Raw genomic sequence first — 27,980 nt, forward strand, 5'->3', positions numbered from 1 at the left:
AGTGTTTGAAAAGATGAACGGAGATGGAATCCATGTGAGGGGCCACGTTAAAAATGAGGAAACATCTTCGTCTACAGGGACAAAAAACGTATTCCGTTATATTTCAGGCATATTCAACACTCCACTGCAGGCTGAACCACTTTCAGAAATAAAAAAATTGTTGTGATTGATGATTTGGGGAAGGCAAACACATGCAGCATATCTCATCAGATCATTTTATTCAACGCCCGTGTAAAAAGTTAAATTGTAATCCCTGATCAGGCTGATTCCAAGTTGAAGAAATATTGTTGCTGTAAACGTAGGTTCAGGTCCGTCATTCTAACAGTGAGCCATTTAAAGTCTGGTTCTTATTGCGTGCGTTTCCGTGAAAAAGACCAAACCCAGCGATGACCCGAGCTCCCCAACCAGCATTGCATGTGTAGTCAGAGGCGCAGAGCTCCGCTGTTTTCCAGAAACACATCGACGAGCCAAAATGTTGCAATGGATGACATTTTCCTTCATTAGCGTGAACACAAGCTGCAGTTTATTTGAGGTTTAATCCCATGGACAATGTCCTGCTGCTGTAAATGCTCACAAAGTAATCCAAATCAAACATATATTAGTCTGCTCAGTAGTCAGTAGTTAGTCATCTGAAAACAGTCCCTGAGAAATGTTTTTTCTGTTTATGTAACATTTGATAAAAATGACAGTGTCTACGTGTTTTAGGGAGAAATTAGCCTCCAACTCACATTGTTGATTGTAGTGAAAACTAAGAATAATCACCAGTCATACAAAGACAATATCTGACATCCAGTTAAGCATTAAGACTCAGCTTTAAACTTTGGTGACATATTCCTCATAATAAAATGCATAAAAGAGCAACATTCACAGCTAATAACTGGCCAGATTCCTAATTATTTCATTTAACTTACAGATATGTGGGTATAAAAATGAAATCCACATGTTGAAACACAATCAGAATATTTTTAGCATGACCACGAGGATAAGTTTCACCGCAGCTCACACTGATGTGCTGCAGTAGCTGTACAATCGCCGCTCGATGCAGACGAATCACCCGTATCCAAAGGGGGTAATTATGCAAAGCAATAATTATAACAGAACATAGGAAGAACACGTGATAATGAACGCAACAGGAGTTTTATTTCTCAGAGGTAGCAGGAGCGTTTTGAGATGCACTGAGAGGACTTTTTGTACAAACTTTTGGAGCTAAAACGTGACGGATTATAATCAGAGTCTCTAAGGCGATGTGATGACTTCCCTTTAAAACATCTGGCGCGGATTCATTTGATCATTAATTTCAGGTACTTTCTTTTTAGTAACATAATTTATTCATACGATAAAAAGTCACAAGCAAGTGCAGAAAATAAGAACAAAGTGAGATCTCATGGAATGATTGGATTAATAAGGCGGATATAAACAAACAGTATTATAGTTAGTGTTTGTGCATGCACATGTACTTTCCATCCAAGTGCATCTTTTTTTCTTTTTTCCTGCCTTGACTCATTTATATATATTATCCCAGTGGAGTGCAAGAGGCATCACAAAGAGATTACAGCATTCAGGAAATGCAATACGCACAGATACCACAAACACTGCGGGTTTCTCTTGATTTTACGTGTTCACATAGTGCTGAAGAGGAGGAGGTGGCCTGGATGGTGCGTGCTGCAGAAAGCTGCAGTGCAGAGGGAAGCACACAGAGCTTCAGGGATGGGGAGGAAGGATGCAGAGAGAGATGGAAACTATCTCTCGCTTGCTTCCTCCTGCCAGCCTCTTTCAGGCTTCCGTTCCTCAGCAACTGAGTGAAGAGAGACAAATAAAAGTGAGAAGAGACAGGCAGGCGAAGGAGACACGCTGCCACAAGAGAGCACCTGTCTAGTCGACCTATTTTTAGGCACGCCGCGCGCTAACTATACCATAAGTCTCCGAGGCTGTGATGAGAAGCAAAGCTCTTCTCAAAGCCGCGGGTTGAAAAGTTCTTTTTGAGTTTTTGTTGTTTTTCACCGTGGGCAGCCGCAACTCATGGGATGTGTTTCACAAAGCAGGATAAGCTAATTAGCCCGATAACTTCCTGAAACTGTGCCCTTTATTGCCCATTACGGACATAAATTATTTTAACAAATATTTTACACTGATTCAATTCTCAAAAATAAAAGAGATAGATCACAAGAAGTTAAAAATAATTTTGTTAAATTACTCTCTGACACATATAGTAGCGTTCTAATGAAATAAATCCAAACCTTTACAGAATATTAACGCCTTTGAGCTCTCACTTTGCAAATCAAGCCCACAATTAAACCACAACCAGTACTCAGATAAATAAAATATAAAAATATCCAGAATATTTAAGGCTTAAGGCTTAATAGGTGGACTTCTTTTCCAAATTTTGTTTGTTTGCGCTCTTTCTAAGAGTTAGCCAAGAAGACAGATGCCACATTTTTGTCTGTACGGTAAATATGAAGCTAACAGAAACAGTTAGTTAGCTTAGCTTCACATAAAACCTTGTCTCTGTCCAAAAGTATTAAAATCCATCAAAAGCACCTCTAAGACTCGGTAAGAAAAACGAGTTATATATTGTACGTATATCTTCAATAATGAGTCTTTTGTTTTTGTACTCTAAGCTGCTTCTATGCTAAGCTAACTAGCTAGTAGCGATAACGTCATAACTACCACGGAGACACGATGTTAGCATTTATATTTTTGTTACTCAACTGCTGTGAATATAAAGATTAAACAAAATAGTACGAAAAAGCTTTAAGGTTCTGTGAGCGCGTATGCTAAGCTAACCATTTGCTAGCTGTAACTTCATATCCACCCCACAGACATCAGGCTGGTATTAATCTTCTTGTGACACAATTCTTCAAAATAGTTAGATGAAAAATCAGTGGACTTGTTTTTCAAATTTCAAATCTACGTACTAATTTAGTAACTTTCAATGCATTCGTTTCATAATTACTTTAGAAGTTTGACATTCATTTGCTGAACGAAGTTGTACCTCACCCCGTGACAGGAACTGGTAATCAGGATATTTTCAAACTATTTAGATGAGTGCAGTCTTACTGTTGAAGGTGCCTCTTTTTCACTGCGTGGCTCCGCGGAGTCTACATCGACACATACTTATCAGAACCCAGACTGCAGGGGAACAAAAAGACAAAGTGTGCGTTATTAATCACACTTGATACGAGGATCAAAATGTAAACGTTGTGTGCTTCGGACTAGCTTTTCCCTCTTTTCTCCACTACGTCTGTAAATGAAGACGGGCAGAGGTGAAAGATGTGCGTGCAGAGTGAGTGTTCAGTGTCACTGACGATCTGGGCAGAAACAGGAAAAGAATACTTACCCTCCCTCATCCCTGAGCAGGCTCAGGAACTTGCTAACTCTGTAGTCAGGATCCATCTAGGAGACAAACATTAATTTTTAGCGCTAACATTTAGTTAGTGTCCATTGATTTCTAGGTGTTAAACATCACGGCAGCACAGTGCCAATAGAGGCAGGTCCTGGAGTTCAAGCTTCAGTTTGTGCGAACAGGACTGCCGAGAAGGGGAGGGCAGAGGAAGTAAAATTAATGGCAGCCTATGCAATAACTTACAGTATGTCTGGAATTGCCTGTAGCAACTAGAGTTAAGACATGAGAGCAGTCAGAAAGGCTGGAATGAGAGGAAAGAAGATAAAGAGGACGCTGATGACTGTGAATGTGTATGTGAGCTGTAGCTGCGCGGCTGTTTGCTGCATGTCTCGGCAAACAGGTTCATACTTCTTCAGGCTGAGAATGGGGTGGGAGTGTGGGTGGTGGGGTGCATAACATGGCTGCATTTGTGCATACCACAGCAATTACACAGCCTCGACAAACAGGCCGTACACATCATCACAGACATGAACAGTTCAAGAGGAGAGATTAACATCATTGACATCTGATTGAGGTCAACTTCTGCTGCCTGTTGTATGTTGGATACCTGCTTGGCCAGGTAAACACTCAGAAAATGTATCTGGGGAGCACTAAGGCACTACATCTTCAAATATTAATTTTTGAAACCCATATACATCAAAAATCAGACTTTAAAATTGTATTTTTAGTGCAGTTCCATTTAGCTGAGGAGATTTGCAAGAAACAAGAAAAGTGAATCTGTGCAGTACAGAAAGTAGTCAAGCTCTAAAATCACTGGATTGTACGTTTCCAATCATGCAGCTGATCCCCCACCTTTATGTCTAAAGCCACAGAGGCCTTTCTTTAACTTTAAAACCAACAAACTAATTTCACATCACTGGAATCACTACAATTGTCACAAATGAGAGCTTCATAGGATCATACAAACACCTGTTAGCGTTAATAAACAAACCAGGTATTCACCCATGGATGAATTTAAAAAGGTAAAGGTAAAAACAACAAGATGTTACCATGTGTAAGTTGTTTTGGGAGGTGAACTGTTCTTGTAGGAGAACACTGTATAAAAGCCTACTTCTATAGACTATTCCATGTAAATCATTTGGGTACAGGGCAAACTGAAATAACTACATGACTAGACTGTATTTATCTATCTAAATAAAGTAGTACATTGAAAGGAAGCCATGAATCTGCTGTGACTCGGCGGTCTGTTTCCATTTTTGTTTCCACACTTGAATGAATCCAGTATCCGTGCCCCTTGCGTCGGCCTCTAGACTGACTGATCGTTATTGATTTTACTCTAAATTGTAGGTCGACCAAAACATGAAGAATGCGAGCCTCGCGACCCTCTGACTCAGAACATGTGAATGCGACTTGGAAAACTGCGCAGAGCAGGGTTTCATAACTATGAATGCACTGGATCTCATGCGTTTAAGCGAACGGCTTGTGAACTAGAAACACACTGGATCCCCATCGCTCAACAAATCATCAGCAAAGCCACACAGTTTTTCATTCCAGCTAATAGATGACAGTTTTTTGTGCCTGACAGACAGATTCTGTTGACTGTCGAGAATGCCGGCCAGATGTTGAGGAAGAGGAGGGAACGGACCACACGAACAGAAAAACACTATGCGCAGGCTGAGCCAATTTGAAATTTGTGTTTTGAATAGAAAATGTGAGGCGATGAGTGAGCTATTGAAAAGACAAGGCTTCCTCCCTCTCCACAGTGTACATGTTGTCCTTTCTGCCATCCAGGAACACCAGCACACATGGTGTTGCAACAGAATTCTATGTTTAGCTTTAGAAAACAGCCAGTACCCATGTGAATAAGCTTTTATTTTGGATACGTGACATAAGAAAATGAGCTTAAGGCCATGCTAGAGTATCTCAGGGAATTGTTCTAGAGTGATGGTAGAACAGAACAAGAGCAGTTTGGTGCAACGTCTGCAGTACATGTCGATCGACGTTCCAACAGTCACCTGAACTTTGAGTAGAGACCTAAAGCGTGCCATGGTGGATACAAGCAGTTGAAATGAGGTTCCCTATAGGGTGGCTCAGCTCCGTCTTAGAGATAGAGTAAACTCCAGAGGGAGTGTGAAGTTGAGCCACTGCTCTTTTGAGTCAAAAAGGGCCAACTGAGGTGGTTAAGGCATCTAAGGAGGATGACTCCTGGGAACCTCCCCTTGGAGATTTACTGATCAAGAAAGGAAACACTGATTGTGTTATCTCTTTCGTCCTGGGAACCACTTGGGATTCCCCATGAGGAACTAGAAGGCGTTGCTAGGGAAAAGGGACGTCTGGAATAGCATGCTCAGCCTAATGACACCATGACCCGAACACGGTGCAGGAAATTGGATGGAAGAATGAACTGATGGCCCCGGTGCTAGCTACTCTATGAGGCTGGGCTTTAATTTAATTAACTGTATATTGTATATAAACATACACCAAGCAGGCATAACATAATGACCACCTTCCTAATATTGTGTAGGTCTACCTGTGCCTCCAAAACAGTTGCGACTCATCAGAGAATGGACATGGGCCTTCTGAGGGTGTCTTATAGTGTCTGGCAACAGGATCTTGTTAGTGGGGGCCTTTAGATCCCATGGGTTGAAGGGAGGGGCCTCTGTGGATCAGGCTTGTTCCAGTGCACCCCACAGATACTTGATCATTTTGGGATCTAGGCAATTTGGATGCCAGGTGAACAGCTTGAGCTGTTCTTCACATTTATTGAGTTGCTCCTAAACCATTTTCATGCTGCATCCTGCTGGGGTGTCATTTCTATGGGGTGGGGTTACCTGGTCTGGTCTAGGTCGGTGCTACATGTCTAAGTGACATCCACATGAATGCCAGGTGCAAACGTTTCCCAGCAGCACATTGTATTGTCACAAGATGGTCAATGTTATTTACTTCTCCTGAAGTCTAAATGCTAGCATGCTGATGTTAGCAAGTATGATGTTTACAATGTGCCCCCATTTCAGTTTAGAATGGATGCTAACTTTTAGTAATTACTTCAAAACTAGTTATGAAGGTCTCTGATTTATTATTAAAGTGCTGGGAATACTAAAAATAATGGATTATCTCGCCAACTCATGTAATTCTGTTCATACTGATGGTTACAGAAATGTGTTTAACCAATTAAACATCAGTCAGTGTGAAAGTTGTCACAACAATTCATCTTAAACCCACAAACATCGCCTTCGTGCAGGAACACACAAGAAAAATATGTTGAAGACTCTTGGAATTATAAAAGCAGTCAAGATGCAAACAGAAACACTTTTTTAGAAAATACATATGCAAAGTTAATATCTCGTTCTCACCTGCACTGCCATTTCAATCAGCATGAGCAACTTTTTTATGCCGATCCACAAGTTCTTGCCCTTCACAGATTTAGCTATGGTCGCCCGTTCTTTCTCTTGGAAACTGCCCAGCAGCTGCAGACAGGGAAAAGAGAGTAATCTGGTAAATTCAATAACTCAGTTTAGATGTATTCATAAAAACTATGAGCAAAAACATTGTCAAGTCTGACTGTGAGAAGCGTATTAAATCTTGTGTTTAAAAGTGCCGCACCATGCATTTAGTGTATGCATGTGTGTGTGGCTCCAGGTGTGTGTGTGTTACCTCCAGGGCTTCGACCAGCTGCTCTCCCCTTGAGATGTTGGGAATGTGGATGGTGGTGCTGAAAGCGTCCAACATCTCCATTTCCTGGAGGACGTCTTTACGACTCGTGGTGCCGATGATGAGCAGCTTACGACCCTGAGAGGGAAGCAGACATCACTTCCTTTTAATTTGGCCGTTCAACCGTTTAACCGTTCATTACCTGCTTTTCCCTTTATACTCACAGGAAAAGGAATGTGACTGACAAGCTCTACACATTACAGAAAACAAGTTGCAAGGGAGAGGAGAAGGAGAATAAATAAGGTTTTTGGAGATAAATGGAAGTTTGTGGATTCTCTTCTTCCAATTATTCATGTTGAGGCAACTCATGTCTGGTAAAAGCAGGTTGCACAACATAAACCTGGCCATATGCATCTGAGCATTTTGATTCCAGTCACAAATCTTTGTTGCATCTCATCCCTTTTCTCTGTCTCCTTATTTCCTGTCACTGTTGCACCTTTGACTCCTGAATCCTCACGATGTAGCATCACCTAATGTTTGCTGGATCACTTCAGGTTACGTTCCGACTGGTTGTGGTGATTCAGCTTTACAAAGCTCTGATTGGCCGTGGGTGGATGCAATCTAGGACTACTGTCTCGGATGAATTATTTTGCTATAAATTCTCATAACTGTGTGATTTTGGGCTGTTCCAGATGAAGGCTGATATCATGCACTGGTTTTAAGTCACAACACGAACATGAAGTGCGGAAAACGACAATAGAAAGGAGAAGAAAAGACAAAAGAAAAGTGCAGAACAGACAACAACAGCAGAGAAGACAAACATGAGCAGAGAAGAAAGAAGAGAAGCAAAAGAATTGTAGCTCGACTAAGCCGATGAGTTGGAGAACGACCAGAAGAAGAAGACGAAGGAGGAGAGGCAGAGGAGTGGCGAGCAGACAGGGGGATTATGGCTGCTGGCTGCCCCCCCATGGCGTGGGGGGTTGTGATGCTGCATGCAGATGAGGTGCCACACAGGCGGCAGTGCTGCCAGGTCCTGGCTCTCTCACAGAGCCCATTCTCCTCCATGTCCCCCTGGCCTCCCCCGGCCCCAGGCACCCCGCTGGGCCCAGCGCTTTACAACCCCAGAGGAGCACTGCAGCCAGGCATTCAACACCAGGCCCCGCGCCACTTCTCATGCACATGCAGCCATATAGTGGGCTATACCCTCATTCACAAACCCATCAACAACAGACACACACAAACTACAAGCAAAGGAACTATGAGAAATGGGTCTCTACCACCACCATTCACTGCGAGCACAACAGGCCTGGACCAAAACACTCGCTAATAACCATACACTCACACACAGTCGTTCACACATGCCAGCCGCAGCCAAGGACCTCCAACAATTCCTCGCAAGACTTTGTGTTGGCATCCATAAGATCTGCTGCCCTCTTTCTGCCACATAAGGACTAACAACAAAACAATGAGCTGGAAATAAATATCACAACAAAGTTTTTGTTACCTTTGGAGGGGGTTTCTTCAGCAGCACCAGCAACGCTTGCAGCACCAGGTTGGAGAATCGAGGACCGATTGGAACGTAGTCTGATGAGAAAGATCCATGATTCACGATTTATGCCCATTTAAATAAAAGCAGCATCAGTTATACAACTCATTCAACTCAGCAGAAGAGCAAACTGCCTCATTGTATAATGCGGTCTTACCCAACAAGCGTTCAATGTCATCCACAACCACACAGCTCAGCTGGGATTTGTAAGCATCTTCAAATATCTGTTACGAGGAAAGAAACCCTCATAAACAGGCATAAACTTTACCACGTTACTACTGTGCATGCATCATGGCATAAATCTAATTTCCTTCTAGCTCTGCATTTCAAAACTTCTACCTTTTTGATGGCTTGGCATTTGGCGATCTCGGAGTGTCCGATCATCTTGTCTGGGGAGCAGATCTTGATAAAGGGGAACTGTGAATCCTCGGAAATCTTAGCTGCCAGCGCCGTTTTCCCACTGCTAGGTGGGCCTGAGGGATGAGCAGATTTACTCCTTGACTCAGGATCAAGTCTTTGGGGGATTTATAGTGTATTCATCTGTTTGTCTGAGTCCTACCTTCCAGGAGAACAGAGACCAGGGGTGTGCGGTCACTGTTCTTTGTTTGCTGCACCAGCAGCTCACCGTCCTCCAGGACGGCTGACACCGGGTCGCCCCACCGGATTATACCGTTCATGATGTAACTGGCGTAGTCCTCCTGGTTGGTTCCAAAAGCCTGAAGAAGAGAAAAATGTGAAAGTCAGACTGTTTCGGGTTCAAGTGCATGAGATCAAGTGAAAATATCATCCGTAAATGTGATGTTGCCATGTCTATTGTAGTGATTCATCATTGACAGGAGTGTTTTCTGAATAAGGTCAAGGTGACTTCAAAATATAAATGATTTATAAACCTTAATTGTCTTCCTATATATACAGGATATCTTCACAGCTATGCTGAGATTAAACTGAGATACACAGGGTTTATTACAAGTGCAAGACTTAAGTCCAAGACCTACTTTCATTAGGTTTTTACGCTGAAGGCTGATGAGGAGATCAGAACAGATGGCTTATAACTATGTTTGAAATAATCAACAACAATTTTGTTTATGTTCAGATTAAAACATCATGATAAATGGCATCTCAGGCTTTCTATTAGTCTACTTATTGCCCTAAAATTTCTTATACACTTGAAGAAACACAATTTAGGGATCACATTATGGCACAATGGCAAAAAAAGGTGTAGGACAACATGCTTTGTGTAATTTATTTGGTCAACGGTGGGAACTTTGGTAGAGAGATTTTCAGTAGAACTTATTATTATATATAGGTGTGGAAGATGAAGTTAAACCATGAACTTACAGGTTTGATGTCGTTATTCAGCGAGGCTAAGAAGTCAAGTCTGCTGACCCGCAGCTTCTCTGCCGTCTCAATGTTCACTTCCACCGTGCTGCTGGCCTGCGACAATTAAAATTAAAGAAAAGCTCAGAGAAAGCTAATAATGAGTTGCTTTCGTTACTGCATGAACTCCATGCCCCTGCTATGTGAAATCCATTACATGAAGTTGTGCACAATCTGTCAGGAGACAATGTGCTCCCTCAGAGCGAAAAGGTCAGACGGAGAGGGGGAGGGAGGGAGGAGTAAGTGCTCGGAGGAGTGAAGAAACACGTCACAGCCATCAGACATGTGTAAGGCCCTTGTCTGTCATTTATCATCACCCTTCAATATCTGCTGCTCTGTGTGTGTCTGTGTGTGCAGGGTTAGAACACTTAACAGATGAGAACTTCGCCTTATCGGTGCGGCCTCCTGAGCTGTGGAGATTTGAGCCTATGCACCTGATAAAACACTTAAGTGAGGGCGTGCAGAGACGTACACACTCCTGAGTTCTGTACCAACCCTTCTTCACCGGGGTGGCTGGTTAAACGGGCACTATAAAGCCGTATACTCTTCCCACCAGGTGTGTGGCCTACAACTTAAACCCAGGAACACATAGCAAAACATTTGTAGTTGTATCAGGATATTTAAACATGATAAAGAGGCTCTTAGTTATTTTCTCTGAATAACTTAATTTCTCCTTACAAATACTGGTAAAAAGATAATAGATAATGTGCCCTCAGGACTCCGACCTTGATGTGTCTGTTCATGGCTGTGGACTGTGCAGCCCTGACCAGACCCTCGAGTTCAGCCCCGCTGTAGTTCTTCGTCTCCGCTGCCAGCTCCTTAACGTCGACGTCTTTGGACAGCAGGTCGAACTGACGCATCTTTGCCGTGTGGATGTGGAGGATCTGAATGCGGCCCTTTTCGTCAGGCAAACCTTTCAAAAGAGAGTGGGAGAAAAAGAGCCTTGGAGTTTTTGAAATATTATACTTTCTATGACTTCAGCTTCTAAGTTTATTGCCATTAAGGAGGTGTTTCTGACGCATGTAAGGTGTCCTGCCTCTGTTCTCCTGATGTTGACAAAGATAAATATGCTCTAGATATGCTTAGGACATTTTAACTATTGCATTTTAATAAGGGGGAATGTTACTGCTTTGGTAGAATATAATGTACGTGTTTGAGTAGTTTGAAGAGCTGGCAGCTGTGAAATATTCTCTATCAGACATGAATCTATTATTAATGACCAATAAATGATTAAACTTAAAACTTCCAGTGTGAAACCTCATCTGTGCGTTCTTCACTTCTTACCGATCTCCATCTTCACCTCCAGTCTTCCTGGCCTCAACAAGGCCTCATCTATCAGGTCAGGCCTGTTGGTCATACCTGAGGGAGAGACAGATGGAAAGATAGCAGGATGGGGAGAAAGCAGAGGAAAGGAAAGGGATGAATGAGAAAGATGAGATAGAGCGCAGGTGTTCAGCTATGACACTGGGGAGCCTTTGAGTTGATCTTAGTTTGTGCAAACTGGGAGAGAATGTGTGAGCACGCGTTTGCACCTATGACCAAGATGTTGTTGAGCTGCTCCACTCCGTCGATCTTAGACAGCAGCTGGTTGACGACGGTGTCGTGGACTCCCGTGCTGCCGGCCATGCTGCCACGCTGCTTACAGATGGCATCGATTTCATCAAATATGATGATGTGAAGGCCGCTGTTGGCACCGAGCTGCTCGACAGAGAGACAAAGGACACCAATAAATGTGTGAACTGTAAACATACGCTTTTATGGCACCAAGGTCATCTTGTCTTACTTCTTATGTATTATGTGTGAAAAAGTGATTTTGCAGTTGATTTCAGTTATTCAGACACAAAGCTGGCATTAAGTTTTATAGGGTTTGCGTAAACATCTGGGATCTGGATCTTTGAAAGGCCTTAATATGTTACAAATGAGTTGAAGATATTTTGTTTTGCTCCCCAACAAGACTCGAGCTTGTAATCCAAGGAAACCATCCTGTTATGGTTGTTTAAATGTATCAAAATAATAATATGCTAAGTAAAACTGAAATAACTAGGATCCCAGACTTGACTTGGGTTACCACTGGCTGTCCCAACAGAGGCTAATTTGTGTTTGTATGTAAAGTGAACACACGTTATGGGTTTCCAAATGGAGATGCCACACCCTGAAACCACTCTAGACCTTTTGTCTGTTTGATTGATGAGGAAATAATCCAATCATAACTCTACATCGGCCCATGAAACAGCTTCTGAGACAATTGTCCAATCACTTTTAAGCCACTGTAAACACTGTCCATAGAAATGGTTGTTATTCCTACACATTCCATCCAATCTGGATGTGGATACCCTCGAATTAGAGCTAGAAGTCTGCTCTTAAAGCCAACCATTTAACTGTGACTTGATGTCAAGGCCTTTAAATAACAGAAATTTGGTCAGTTTCCAAACATTTATGGTCTTACTTTTAATTCCTTCTACAATTACTTTGTCTGTTGCCTTGCATAAAATATTTACTGTCAGATAGAGGTAAAAGTTGCTTCAAAGCAAATCATCTTACTTCTAATGCTTTTCTTTCATCCCAACCTGAAAATCAGTGCTGACCCTCTACCGACAGATGGAAAAAGTGAAAGAGCAGCAGGGTGGGGGGTTATCCGTCCATCTACAGACCTGTCAGACTATGACGTAGCATTTAAAGCAGGTGTGGAGCTGTCCGTGTCGCATAATGGATGGTGTGTGTGTGTGTGTGTTTGTAGGGAGGTCTAATAGGAGGTCAAAGAGAACCCAGCCCCTCATTAAGTGGTGCAGAGTGAGGCTGGACGCTTGTGTCACAGCATCCAGACCAACTATCACTGCTGGGTTTCAGTGCATAACTAACTCTCCTCTTCACACACACACACACATACACACACACACTAAACCAGAACTTTAAAAAGTTATTACAGCTACGCCTGGCTAAAGGGCAGATCTCTCCACTCCTGGAGAAATTAGTTTTCTCTGTTCAGATGGATGAAATGCTTATCTTTGCTTAACAGGGAGAATAATGAAAACGTAGTCTGAACAAACTTTTTATGTCGAGGTAATAAGTTCAGGATACCTGCAGCATGACAGGTAATACATATGAAAGTATGACCAGTAATGTAATCTTTGCTATGCCTTTGACACGAGGTGTTAAAAGTAAAACAAGAACAAAGTGATGTTCTGCATTTAAATGTATAACGCGATCCGTTCTCACCCTCTTCTGCTCGTCCTCGGCGTCTGCAAACAGTTTCCTGATGTTGGCCTCGGACTCTCCGACGTACTTGTTGAGGATCTCGGGGCCGTTGACGATCTTTGGCTCGCGGGCCTTTAGCATCTTGCCGATCTGTCGCGCCATCAGGGTTTTACCGCAGCCTGGGGGTCCGTACAGCAGGATTCCCTTCACGTGCTTGCAGCCTGAAGACAAACATATACGAGCAGGGAGTGAGGAACTGATGACAAGCGGTTGATTTGAACTGCGAGAAGAGCTTTACTAATTGTAAAGCTCATATCTTAGTAGCACTGCTTCTAAAATCGCAACACAAAAGCAGAAATTGTTCCCTTTTAAGAGTAGGATTTAGAGTAGTTTGATATGCATTTCCAAAAGGTTAATACAATGAATGGAATAAGAGGAAGAGAACGGGATCAAACTGTTTCCTCCGGCTGCTCCAGGTTAGTATTTGATGGTTAGCAGACACTAGTGATAAAAGTTTCTCCTAGAAGACTCCTAGAAGTGAAGATGCTACTTGGATAAAACGTCTTCAAGAAACCCAACAAGTCCAGTTGCCCTTGTTTAAGCTTTTTCCGATATACAATGAACTGGATGGATAAATTCCTTAATACTTTTTTAGTACATTTTGTAGTTTGTGTAGGAGTTCCTATTTAAACCTCAGACTTCTCACCAGTCCCCTAGAACTGAAGAAGCTACTCGGATGAGTGGTGAAACGTCTTCTCAAAAAACTCTACAGGTCCAGTTGCCCTTTCTTTGAACCTTTTTTGGATACTTTATTGTTGACTATGAAAAGCCAGTGCACAGGAGAGTCAACAGAATGGACAATCCCAGACTCATAGCTGTCCTTATCGCGGCACTTCTGATTGCTTTTGTTTTATTTCTTCTCCATAAAGATCAAGAGTGGAGACTGTTTACAGTGAGGATCTTTTAATGGCCTTGCACCTGCTTAATGACATTTAGCCCAGGCTAATTGAAAGGCGCCAGATAACCATCTGAGCTGCCATTTGGGCCTGCTGAGAGAAAAAGTAGCCAGGCTGACAGGTGGGAGTGGAGAGAAGAAGTGATGCTGGGGGTTTTGGAAGAGAGAAAGCACACTGAAGCCTCCGTCTGTCTGCTTCACCTCTCTGGGAGCAAAGGGGAGACAAGGTGAAACTTTTGCTCGAACACACACACATATATATACCGTGCGACGTGCACACGGACATCTCTATCAGCACCTGCGCTCCCTGCTCCCCACATGTCAATTACGGCTTTACCTTTAGCTGGATGCTCTATCAGGACATGCCATCTCATTACAACAGCCAGCTGGCCGCAGCCAAAGGCCAACTCCTGCACACAAACACCCGGCTAAAGGTCAGCTCACACACTGCTGGACACTGCCACAGCCCCTCAAGACTTTGGGTACAGAGTGTCTGCGAGATTTAAGCGTGTGTTCGCCAAGCTTGGAGATCCTTACAACAGGTTTTCACAAGACTTCTGGATCTGGGAGCAAGGATTAGGATTCATGTGATTGTGTGCAGATGTGAGAGAATGCGTGTGGGAAGGGAGAGTTTTGTGTATGAGTCACAAGGAAGACTACCTGGTGGCTTTTATCACAACGAGCTGCTGTCCTTCAGAAAGTGAATCATCATAGTAATCTGACAGCCGTCATCAAAGATTTATTAATTGAGGGTGTGCAGAGATTTCTGTCAGGGGATACCAGTGAGGTGAGTCACGGACCAGGCACAAACCAATCTGGTCGTTCTACATGAGTTTTGATGATTCAGGCAGCACAACATTTATCAGGAATCGTTGTATTTGGCATCATGTTGACTCGAGGATTAAGCACACAATCAGACTGAAAACAGTGATCATTTTTTAGGTATTACTAATGTCTCTGACCCGATGAACAGTGACAGAAATGTACTAATTCTTAGATAGAAAACAGTGATTCATAGGGAACGCCTTCTTTTTCTGCTCATTTCAGCAAACCTTGGCAAAAAAAAAAAACTTGGAACTATTTAGTTTGCGTATTTTGCTTTGACTTCATTGTTGCCCTGTGATATGTCTGAAGATCCGGCTGTGATATGGCTGATTGATACTAAATGCAGGTAAAAGTTGAAATTGGAAAAGTGAAATTGAATGCACACTGAAGACAGACACGACAATGCATTTTACTGCACTTGGGCACATTTGAGCAATTTGAACATTTCTTTAGGGGCCTAAAAGGAAAAGACTTTCAGTTAATTAACAGCTGATAAATGTGAAAATGTAAATGTTGAGGATCAGAAATACAGCATTACAGTTAGAGATGGTTAGTACTCTCCTTGTTTGACGTCATAGTAAGATATGAATACACTTTAGAGCAGGGAGGAGCACGTCTCTAAAGATCTGGTTTGAAAGAATTAACCAAAGGCTACAGGTAAGGTACTACTAGGTATCTACAGATACCTGCCTTTGAGACTTAACTGAGGGCAAACGATGGGGGGGGGGCTTTGAGGGAACGGAGTTAGGAATAATTAAAATATTTACTTTTGCTCACGATTCAGATTCAGATATAAATTTCATTTAGAAATTAAACAATGGGGTGTAGGATTTAAAAGGTGATGACACACTGGTATGATACACATGGCGATTTGGCAGCCGAGGCTGGGAGGTGAGCGTGCATGCAGTGGAGGATGGCTGCAGGGAGGTTGTAGCCACCACAAGACTGCTGAATGAAGTGAGCAAAAAAGGCCAAACCCAGCGGCAGACAATTAAGGAAAGACACTGCTGGCTGCCAAATGACCAACTGATCATTATGTGACACACACTCAAGGCTCCTGGTGAGCCCCTCAGCTGCAGGTGTCTTGTAATTAGGAAATGGGGCTTAAGATAAACTGAACTCTCTCTTGGCCGAACCCCTTAATTAGGCCAGTGTACACAACTGATTAAGTGTTATAGAGGAGGTAAGACTCAGATAAAGTGTTTCTTTTGTGACAGGTGTATCCCTTTATCCTTCTTCTCTTCTAACCTTCCTTGTGGAAATCGGGGAGTGAAGGGAGATTGAGCATGAGGCCCTATTCCTGGATAACAAAGTCACCGCAGAAGACTTCTCAAACCCACTCACAGAGGACATTGTGCTGAATTGTTGGGGATGTAACACTCATCGAGCAGCATCATATGTAAAAGAGAGATTTGAGGAAGAAGCTAATGTTGTGTTGTTAGTGGACGAATGGCAAGGGGTAATTGAACAGCGGTGGAAAACGACTTGTTTGCTATCATGAAGAGAACACGGATGGAAAAACATTACATTTTATAGTACCTTCAACAAAAGATAAAAACAAATCATCGCCATGTCTTCAGGGGGTTCCTCTCTATTACCCTTTATTGATAGCAGATAAAGAAAAGCATGGAGAAAATTTTAAGGGTCGACGTTCGTCTTATAGTTTAAGTGTTTGGGGAAATGAATGCCAGACTTAGAAACTCTGGAGACAAATACATAGTTAGGATAATATCAGTAGTTCTAAATCTATTACTAGAAGGTACAAAAGATGTAAGACTGCGTTGAAGTAATGTATATATAGTCAACTTTCTCCTTCAGAACGGACAAATTCAACAGATTGTGGAAAACTTGGACTGAATGTGTAGTGTAGTTGAGTTTAATTTAGTTTAGAGAGAATGGAAGTGGCGGCTGCAGTCTGCTGAGTGCCCTGGTTTGATGAGTACGAGATATACAGTGTGAGATGTGGAAGAGCAGGCATAAACAAATGAATAAGTGATGGCGGATTAGATGGAGGCAAAGAGGGGAACTCACCCATCTGTTCAACTATGTCTGGAGGGAAGACTCGGGAGGCGAAGGCTCTACGGAAGATGTCTGAAAACTCCTTGTCAAGGCCACCGATTCCCATCCTCTCAAAGTTCCAGTCTGGGCTGATGATGGACTGGCGAGACTCTCGGGTCTTAGACCTCCCTGGAGGGGGAAGACACAAAAGTAAACGTTGAAAACTTCCAAAGCAGAGCATTTCCAACCTACAGTTAATGTACATTCCTCTCTAATTATCGTGGATGGAATGTGATGGCACAAAAAGTCCCTTTAACCCTTCTTTTTAGACGATTTCATAGATGGCTGATTTCTGAAAATAAATATTACAAGATTCCTATAAAGATAAACTGCAGTCGGGTGGCCATTAGATCAGTTTAAATGCCAACAAAATATTAAAGGGAACGTGGCGGTTGGGCCATTGCTCACCACTACCCCTCCTCAGAGACATTTATATTGGCTACAGAAGGAGCCAGTCACATTTCCAGGGACCACACTCACCCTGAATATAGACTGTTCACCACACTGTCTTGTGGAAAACGACACAGACTCATCAAATCCAGAACAAACAGACTGAAAAACAGCTTCTACCCCCAATCTGTTAAATCCCTCACACCACCAGACCTCTCCCCTATATACTGTAGTGCAATAGCCCCCATGATTGTTAATTAATTTATTTTTTTATTCAGTTTTACAATGCTGCTATCACACACCAGTTTACTCTTCGATAACAATGTCACCCTAAGTCACTAATGTTACTAATTACATTCACGTGTACGCTACTGTGTGCTTTTTATCTGTATATATTGTTATTATCTCGTTTGTTGCTGCTGCTGTAGTTTTTATCTTTATGCTGCTACAGCGTTTAGTTTTATTGCTGCTGAACCAGAGAGCTGCTCAACTGTATTTCACTGTTTTTTACCGGACAATGACAATAAAAACTTCTATTCTATTCTATTCTATCCTATTCATTGAAAATTGGCCTTTCCGACCTACAGTTAATGTACCTTCCTCTCTAATTGTCATGGATGGATGCACAAAAAGTCTGTGCAACCCTTATTTTATACTATTTTATAGATGACTGATTTCTGAAATTAAAATATCACAAGGATCCTATAAAGATAAACTGCAGTCAGGTGGATATGGGCTCAGTTTAAGCGCCAACAAAATATGAAAGCAGAAAACAAGCTAAGCTAAATGCGTGCAGTGCGCCCCCTTGTGGCTTTTATAGAGAGTCACTTCAGACAGCATGTAAAGTCAAAACACTATTCTCGCCTTATGCAAAGTGTCAAGTATGCAGCAGTTTAATTAGTTCCAAGTATTTAATATTTTAGGTAAGATAATGAACATGCCGTGTTGCTGCTACTCACCAATCAGGGTCACCGATGAGGTCTCCGACTTCTCAAAAATCACCTGACTGTTTCCAAGTAACAAACCAATCTCAATCTGTGGAAAGAAGCAAAGAAGATGGTAATTCATTTGGTCACTCTTTCATGCTGGGCATGTGAAGGTACATGAGGTGGATGCATGAACTTCATAGAACAGAGACAAATTATTAATCAGGTACCTTCGGTTTCTTCCCAGTAGAGTTTTCTCCCTTTAAGATGCTGGGGTCCATGGCCTCAATATCTTTTATCAGCAAGCCGAACAGCTTATCACAGAAACTAAACACAAACTATAACGAAAAAAGTCAAAAAATAAATGAATCGCTCTATCAACATAAAATTAAACTGACAATTGCTTTTGCTTAGAACATGTATTCATTCGATCTCCTTCTGTAGCAATAAACCCAAAGTGCACAGCAAACTCCCTCAAAGATAAGCGCACCTGCTGGCCGATGCTGAAGGCCTGGTTGTTGAAGTGCTGGATGAACTCACTGGCCATCTTGTCCGAGTCGTAGGGGTTGCTGTCCACATTCTTTTTCTGCAGGAAGTCGATTTCCACTGTCATGCTGCTTATACACTGTTTGGACTTGTCGAACACGTAGTTTGTTACTAGAAATGGGAAGAAAGAAAATGAAGCGAGGTTTATATTTTACCATCTCTCGCTGACCTGCATTATTTACCACAGAAAAACTTTCTTGCCTTAACTGAAATTAAATTATTTTGGGGGGAATACAACATCATATATTTACAAGGCTGTGAGGTTGAACATGCTAGCTATGCTACTTTACACCACTTTACACACACAGACAAAGAAAAAGAACCATTTTAGGTTTCAATAAGCAGCGCGCTGTAACAGATGGATCATCCCAATTTATATTGAATGCAATAAAAGAAAGGGAACTAAGAAAGTGGAGAACCCAAACAAGCTAACGCTAAATGCAGATAAAGCTCTTTATTCAGCGAGAAGAAACTGCAGATTTGGGTGATTATTTTCTGTGGGTTTGTCTCCACAAGCAACACCATTAATATTACAGTCAACTAATCCTCAACTGATGCCGCTTGACGCACCTACAGATAAAGTGTATGATGGAGGAGAACCAAAACAAGGAGCTGAAATAGGATAAACCTCACAGAGCTTGGAGGGATTTGCAGAGTCGGGCGATTACGTTCTGTGGGTTTGTTTCTAAACTGCAAGAAACTGCAGTGTCGGTCATTTCTTTCCAAATGCCAATTTTATCATTGCATTAGTTCAGCTTTAGGTATAAATGTGGGTTTAAATATGTAATGTGCTGTAACACACTGCAATCAATTTTTTGAATGCAATAAGAGAAAGGGAACTAAGAAAGTGGAGAAGCACAATCAGCTAAAGCTAAAGGAAGATAAAGCTCTTTGTTCAGCAAGAAGAAAATGCAGATTTGTGTGATTATTTTCTGCCGATTTGTTTCTACATATATAATATTACAGTCAACTGGTCCTCTAAACTTCCGCTTGCCGCAGATATAGAATAAAGTGTATAACAGAGGAGAAACAGCTTGTTTTATGAGCTTTGTTCGTAAACTGCTGCCTGCCGCAGTTGAAGACAAAGTCTAAGAGAGCAGAGAACCGCAAGCTACTAAAAGAAGCTAAAACCCCTCATTGAGCTTGAAGGAATGGTAGACTCAGTCGATTAGACTAATGACACCCTTATAATTACAGTCATTGTTAATCTAATAACTACTGATTAGTTCAGCTTTTGTATAAATGTGGATTTAAATATGTGTCGCATCAATGGGAGCATCCCATTTTACTCCCCCTCCCCCCCATTTCAATTTCAGTCAATTATGATATTATCTTCACCCTATTCAGGTTTTAATCTAATTGTGTTTCACATTAATACATTCTGCAGCTTTGAAATTAACAACGGAAATGCAATAAAATAACTGAACACTGCAGATTTTTTAGGCGTATTGACTATTATCTCACACATCTATGGTTTGATTATTCCCTTAAACGCTTCTAAAAACAGCAGGGTTTGAGCTCATTAGTACATGCGGAGCTGTAACCACATCAGACAATGGTTCGTTTAGCCTATAAGTAAATAATAAACGCAGCGGGCAGCTCCTGAACTAGATATAATCTGAAACCCTTTCACTATTCTAATTAATGGAATGTTTTCAAACTCTTGCTAATGGTTCATTATGGTAATGTTAGTAGCATACTCCCATATTATGCAGCGTTTTCCACTGTTGCCAGGTAATTAGGAAAATTACACGCACAATACTGCTGCCTTAATCATATCACAGTTAGCAGGAGACATTAATGGTTAAAGGTTAAACATATAGCAGGTTTATGAGAGAGAGGCTTTGATCAAAATAAGAGTAGATGCGTCGCTGCTTTTCCAGGTGACGTCAAAAATCTAAGTCATTTTTATTTTTTTTCACCGAGTGGATTATATTTGCATTCCTCCTTTTCATTCCTCAAAGACGACAGTATTATATCATCATTTTAGGCATCACTTTGGCCTAAGGGCTCAAAGAATTATTTATCAAAGAACAGGCTTTCTCTTTCCCTGGATGCTGGCCAGCCTCTGACACAGATGTGCAGTGATACCACCCACACATATTGTTAACGCTGTCTTTCCACCTGCTGGGTAAATCCCGCTCCCTCCACCCGTCATGACACCTGGATAATAGCTAAGCCATCTAAGCTCACATATAATTAGCGATCTGCATGATGTGACGGTCAGACGTCAGCGCGGAGCGACGTTTCTCTGGCATGGCCTCTAAAGTTAGTTAGCTACATATATGTAGTATGGATCCTTCAAAGGGTGACTGCAGGCTGTAGGCGCTTATATTTCTGCCGTGAATGAAAAAGAACTCGGGGGGAAGAGAGAAAGACCGAAGCCCCGCTAATCAATGGATGACAAATCAGTCAGTCCTCACAAAAGGCTCAAAAGACGTGCGAGAACAATGAGTAGTCTGTGCAGCCTGTAGATACATGTATGGCACTGCTAATCTGTCACCAACAGCAACCAGTAACATCAAGTTTCTGTTTGTATCTAATTTTCATTGTTTAAAACAAAGATGTACATTAGTGGAGTTTAGGTAGAATTGCATCTTTAAGTATTGTGGGTTTTTTTTTTTTTGGTCATGACCTACAGTTGTTTAATGATCATTCAGAGCTCAGCTCATTCAGAGTTCATAGCGATGTTTCACCACGGATGTTTCTCACATTTTGTCTAGACTTCCTAAAATGATGTAAAGTGAAATGAATCCAAAACAGAATCCCACCACTTGCGTCATTAACAATCCCTCCTCTAGTCTGGGTGCGTTGGCAAATAATGTCGACACAGGCCCGAAACCAACTGTAAGTAAGTGTGATTTGTCATTTAATGGCTCGGTGACCGAAGTGGTGCAATCTTGCCTTGACCAACTGAGACTGACAACTGAAATCAGGAAATTCCTCCCGCTCTGTAGACTTAGAAATGGTCATTCATGTTTTGTTTTTTTTCTTCCCAGACCAGACTATTGAACTGGAACAATACAAGTTCTGCTGCCAGGTTTTGAACAGGTACTACAACAAGCGATCACATTACACCTATCCTTGCTGTGCTTGACTGGTTACCTGTTAGTTTAAGAACTGGTTTTTAAAGTCTTGATTAGTCTGCCTCTTGCTTACGTCCAAGACTTATTAAGTTCTCATGAGCCTTTGCTGTTCGGGCGACTCAGCTTTGGAAAGTTGATATCCTCTTTTAAATCTGTTGTTTAAGAACCACTATTTTCATACAGCTTCTTTTTTTTAATAGGTGGTATCTGTTAAAACTGCTTGAATTACTTTACCTTGGCAATTTTAGGTCGTGGATTCATATTTTTCGTTTAGTCTTTCTTCTGTTAGATTGATCTGCCTTAAACCTTTTACCATGTTTGTTAAGTTTATTGCCACTAAGCACAGAATACTTTCACCTTGAGTGCCTTTGAGTGAATGGGCTCATAATGCTGCCATAGATAACACATTACACATACGAATACTTCAGTATTTTATATTGAAACATGAATCAAATGGCTATATCAAATGAAAAGAAGTGGGGCTCACAATGATTATTTAATTATCATCCAAACTGAAGTCCTCTTCACCTCATGGAAATGTGCATTTTGCATTTTCTCTTGCACCTTTTAGTTTTTTTTTTTCCTACATTTAAATTCTGCCTTATTAAACATGCTTCCAGCAGAAGCCGTTCTTTATCAAACCGCACAACACTACAGACAGTTAAAGTTAGTGATTATCCGGCTTATAGCAGGTGTGTAGTGTTCTGTTGCCCCCAAGTGGGCAAAAAAAATTTTTTTTAAAAATGCAGCTCTGAATAAAAGACGTTTAAACTTTCAGCTCACCTTGAACCTCTTGTCCAATGGACAGGCCTGCCCATTTTCTCTGCAAAGAAAAAGAGCAAGTTCCATGTCTTATTGTTTCCTTTGTAAAATAACGAGTTATTGCAATGAAAAAAAAAAAAAGACATTGTTTACACAGCTACCAACTAAATTAACATCACTACATGTTTTACAGTGCAACATTCCTCTGGAACATGGTCTTATTTCACAGCACTTCTTAATATTGACATATGTCACTCAGATTTAAATTTCACACAACTCTGACGGTCAGCTGAGCGTCAGATATGAGCCGATCGCTAAACGGATGAATTCTTGTGGTGAAATAAGACCGGCCGTGAGGAGGTTACAGTAGTACCTGTGTGCGGTTGTGGCTGCCAAGTTTATAGACGAAGGAAGAGCGGGCAGAGACAGGCAAAGTGAAAGAGGAAAAAGCAGTAACAGACAGATTGAGACAAAGAAGTCCATGCAAAGAGCCCACAGACAACCACAGAGGAGCTTTGATATTAAAAGAATCTGCGGCTATAGTACATAATGTTTTCCCAAGACAGACAGCGTTGTAGTGTTTTCATTCAGCAAGGGAATAACGGTTTAATAAGTATGTGTAAAAACAAAAACATTTTCATTTACATAACATAATAAGATTAACGAAAATGCAACGCCGGTTATCGGGTAATCACTGAGAATATGTTACACAGGGAATTTGTACACCTCTCAAACATTTAAACCTACCTGGGGTAGACTGAAGGCAATAGTCCCGATGTTCACACTGGGATGCGTCTTCAAGGTGAACACAAACTTGTGGGCTGAATTGCGTACAATCACGTGTCTGCGTTGACACAGCAGAAGAAAGAATTAGGTGCGGAACAGAAGAACTGTCAAACAAGACGACACCGCCTCAAAAAAATTTCCACACTCGGGAAAACGTCAAATTATTTGTAAAGGGACCATTTTGTCTGTTGTTATTTCTGCACTTTATTGACAAATTTCAGTCAGTCAGTCAGTCAGTCATCTTCTGTACCCGCTTATTCCTGTCAAGGATCGCAGGGTCTGCTGGAGCCTATCCCAGCTGTCATCGGGCGAGAGGCGGGGTACACCCTAGACACCCTAGACCTAAATGAGCATGTCTTTGGATGGTGGGAGGAAGCCGGAGTACCCAGAGAGAACCCACGCAGACACAGGGAGAACATGCAAACTCCACACAGAAAGGGCCAGTCGGCCCATGGATTCGAACCCGGGACCTTCTCGCTGTGAGGCATCAGTGCTAACCACCTCGCCACTGTCCCGCCCTATTGAGAATTTTCTTTCTCCAAAAATCAAATCAAAATATACACAACACACACATTCAGTATGAAACACACTCTCTGTGTCGCACAGTAAAGGCGTAAGAGAGGAAAAGCCACTCACGTCTCAAACTGTGGCTCCTTCTCATTGATCACAGCGCAGTTAGTCAATGACAGCTCGTCTGTGGGGCATCGAGCCGCTTGCATAACCTGAAAAGAGACAAACAGCACAGTCACTCTACTGAGGAAGTATTATCTATAGGTCTATGTGTATTGAAGTCTACCTATATAGTGGCACTACACTACACTAATGGAGCCCTGCACTAAACCTAAGCTTCATGAAGGTTATGGGATTGCGCATTTATTTAAAATAACAGAGAGCTGAACATGAGAACAGTCATGAAGGAGAATTTATGAAGGACTATTATATTAAAATGTATTTGATTTCACTACCTGTGTACCTTATGAACTGCCAAGTGAGTGTATTTTGCTTATAAAACCAAAACTGTCAATTTTGTGACTATGTGAGTAATCAATTAATCAATTAATTGGACGATAAGTGTTGCAGATCAAACGTGAACGTCCTACAGTATTAAAAGCTGCCACTTTCTCAGTTATAGGTGAAATTACCATGTACAGTGCCTGAACTGAATTGTAGACTCCTGTGAACTATAATACAGAGTGTGCTTAAAATCAATACGTGCGAATCATCACAGTGTTGGTGGAGCAACAGAGAACGGCAGCTTGTCGAGGTCAGCACTCTCGAAGCTTTGCTCTCCCACTCTCCATAAACGTAAGAGAGAGTACTCCCTTAAAACCAACAATACACGTTGCTATGGTGACTTCTCTACACTGACGGAGCCTCGGTAGACGTTTAAACTAAGCTCGCTTGTGGCAATCCTTAATGTTTTGTATAATGAACCGGTTAGTTAAAAGGAGAGTGGAATAAATGTGAATGACGCCGTGTCGACCACACAGCAGCACTGCAGAGGGTCCTGCTGTTGTTTTTCTTCTACGCAACATGATAAATTACTGCAATCATCAGCCGTAATTTAGAACAACTGGTTGGGTGACATTTAACACTGCTCGGGTAGACACGCCATTAGGCTGCATCCCGTGGAGTTATTGAATTGTTATTGGTGTTTCGTGGTCAGGCCTATTTCTCCCCAGCCTTGCTGAATAATGAAAACAATTGTTTTTGTGGTCTCTTGAGTTTCGTTTTTTTTTTTTTTTGATAAAGATCCTCACGTTCTTACTCTGTGTAGCAGAAGCATTTACTAATTTCAAACAAATGGATATAAAAATGTTTAATGTTGCAGCTAAAAAAAACATTCGCTTACTATACTAGCTTCAACAAAAAACAAGAATAAGCCAATACACAATATTATAGCGCTCTCTCCTACATTCATAAAGGTTATTATGACATTTTTAAACTTTTTAAGGGAGAACATAATTAATTGGCAACTACTGTCAGTGTAAATATCAGACAAGAGAATTTTAAAATTGGAACCGTCTTAAAGCCTTAAACAAAATTAATAATTAGAGAAAAGCTGCAGCGAGATTGAAAATCATCTTCCTCGAACTCTTATGAGTGAAGCGCTGCATTGCATAACGCCGAGCTACTCGACAGACAGCAGCAAATCATCGTGGGTGTGTTGCAATAAAAACACTCAGAGCTACAGTTTTGGCTACTGTGTGTGCGCGAAACAAGCAAATTGACGATCCTCTGTGATGAAATATCAGCTAAGGGTTCAGTCAGCTGTGCACGTTCTTTAGCCTGCACGGTTACAGTCGTACAGTGTCATCTTTACTCTCTAATTTTAGAAGAATATAACTTAGAAATTAGTCAGTGTGCACATGCAACACTGTTAGGCTGAAGGGTTTTGAGAAAATCTAGAATAATTTCATTGGGGACGATAATATTTGTGTCATCATCCATACAGTCCAACTTAAGCACCCTTTTTGCAGGGATGCATATTGTGTGGCTGCCATGCATTAAGGACAAGAAACCCTTAAAAGAAATATGCACTCAAAATCAACCTACCCTCATTTCAGAAACCAAATTAGGCTGTTGCAAACCAAATGAGGATCAACTGCTGTGACCTACATCTCAAAAACATCTATGTTAGCCTGTATCTGTAACTTTTTAGCATGTGAGCTACCATGTGGCATTCAGAAGTATAATCTTAGGTTACTATTTCTTTCAGTAAAGCATGTTTTTAAAGGCAGCTCATGCAGATAAAACAGGGCACACATAACAAAATAGGGCAGCAAATAAAAATGAACCAGGATGTCTGTGTGTATTTATCCTCAAACTTTATAATCGTATGTTATTATCACTGCAGCAAAAGTGAGTAAAGTCCTTCTCATGAACTTGAGATTATGCATAGTCCATTCCTAACATTGTTTCTGCATAATCAGCTCATATTTGAATCAGGTGCACTGATGGTATTTAAAAAGCCATGTGATCAGGGAAACCCTCCCACTGTAGTATTCTGAATAAATCTTGGTAATCTAATAGTACTGGCCCTGCATAACTGTACACTTCTGTTTCTGTGTAATCCATCAGTATACCATCATTACAATGGCCAGCCTTGGTAAAACAGTTGTAGAGAGGTGCTAAATGAACGTTATGCTAATTTCAGGGGACAATTAAAAGTACTGTGTTGCAGTTATTTAATGTTTGTCTTTGATATGCCGTAAATAGCCTTCAGCAAGTGCAGGTCCTTCTGGTGAGAAAATAATTCAAGTTCCGGTGAATAATGCTATTGGAATATATAATTAATCCTCAACTCCATCTCTTAAAGATGGATTGTAAAACTGAGTTCCAAGTGCTGCATTTGAGAGATTCCAAAACACAGGATTAGATGTTGATTTCTTTTTTGTGCAAAGTACAAGAGTACAAGAGTTCATCGGTGAGTTGGGTGAAGAAGCTTGGGGGTCTGGTTGAATTTTGGGACGCATCATCAGCAGTGGTCCTCTGGTTCACGGGGTGTTTCGGCCTTTCACACTACACACCCTCATCAGAGGCGGCCGGCTACAGGGGTGATCAGTCCTGAGCCTGCATCCCATGCCCAATTGTTCTGCATTTGGTCTATTACAGTGGGCATTTTCATCTTTAAAATAAAATTATAATATTTAATTAAGATCTATTTTACATTTATCAAGTAAAATACCTTTTCAAATGTTCTTTTTTTATCTGCCCTATGAGATAAGAGGCTGAACAGTTTTTGGATTAAGGAGTGTATAATAATCAGTTGAAGCATTAATAACCTTTATGATGTACTGTGGGCTGACAAAATAACAAAAAAAAAAACGTCTGGCAAGTTTATTTTACTCCTTTTTTTACCCATTTGACAGTGCTAAACTTCCTTCATTAAACTTGGTTTAGCATTTAAAAGCTAAGCTACATATACAGCACTAAGGAGCGTTTTTATTCACTATAACACTATTAACAAAACAGTTTGACAACACTGGCTGCTCAGTGGTGAACACACCTTTAGCTGCAACACATTTTAAATTCAGAGACACAACAACAACAACAACAGTAGCAGCAGCAGCAGCAGCAGCAGCACTTCATGCTAGCAACAGACTGAGTGGTCATAAGATACACAGTTCGTCTTCCGGGCTGCGTACGAAGTTTTGAATGACAGGCTAGTGCTGCGTTGGCTCACTTTACGTATGAAAAACAGGAGCCTCTAGTCCTCTACGTTAGGTTTAGTATTTAATATTATCAGTTCGTGGCGTAATTGTGTCTACGTCCCGATATTAGCATTAAATAAACTTACCCGAGACGTCATCTTTGTGTGTTTTTTAAGTCCGCTTTTCAACTGCAGCGCAACATAAAGGTTCCGCTGACAGAACAACTGCTGAAAGTGACGTACGGCGAGGAGGCGGGATCTTGCTGCGTGCCGTGACGTCATTACGCACGCAGCGCTCACTCTGCGAACCAGGAAGAATGATTTCTTTTTTTTTTATTGTTTATATAAATCAGCGTGCTGAAGGACCATGTTCTTCATCAG

At 41.4% G+C, this 27,980-nt stretch overlaps 1 protein-coding gene across 1 annotated transcript; it reads right to left on the minus strand.

The window, feature by feature from the left end:
- Nucleotides 1-230: 230 nt before the first annotated feature.
- On the minus strand, nucleotides 231-27,855 carry LOC311503954 (vesicle-fusing ATPase-like). Its single transcript, XM_084566880.1, has 22 exons — nucleotides 27,747-27,855; nucleotides 24,083-24,168; nucleotides 23,408-23,504; nucleotides 22,682-22,721; nucleotides 18,757-18,923; nucleotides 18,497-18,604; nucleotides 18,300-18,375; nucleotides 16,924-17,079; nucleotides 13,134-13,333; nucleotides 11,450-11,615; nucleotides 11,202-11,276; nucleotides 10,643-10,830; nucleotides 9,879-9,974; nucleotides 9,100-9,256; nucleotides 8,880-9,013; nucleotides 8,698-8,764; nucleotides 8,499-8,578; nucleotides 6,998-7,132; nucleotides 6,697-6,810; nucleotides 3,338-3,393; nucleotides 3,058-3,129; nucleotides 231-1,795 (listed from the first exon to the last, which is right to left on the minus strand). Exons 1-21 carry the CDS (start codon nucleotides 27,756-27,758, stop codon nucleotides 3,099-3,101), a joined length of 2,241 nt encoding a protein of 746 aa, XP_084423006.1. The 5' UTR covers nucleotides 27,759-27,855; the 3' UTR covers nucleotides 231-1,795; nucleotides 3,058-3,098.
- Nucleotides 27,856-27,980: the final 125 nt, after the last annotated feature.

The sequence above is a fragment of the Chelon labrosus genome (genome assembly GCF_963514085.1).
Source record: "Chelon labrosus genome assembly, chromosome: 19".
In the NCBI taxonomy this organism is placed as follows: Eukaryota; Metazoa; Chordata; class Actinopteri; order Mugiliformes; family Mugilidae; genus Chelon; species Chelon labrosus.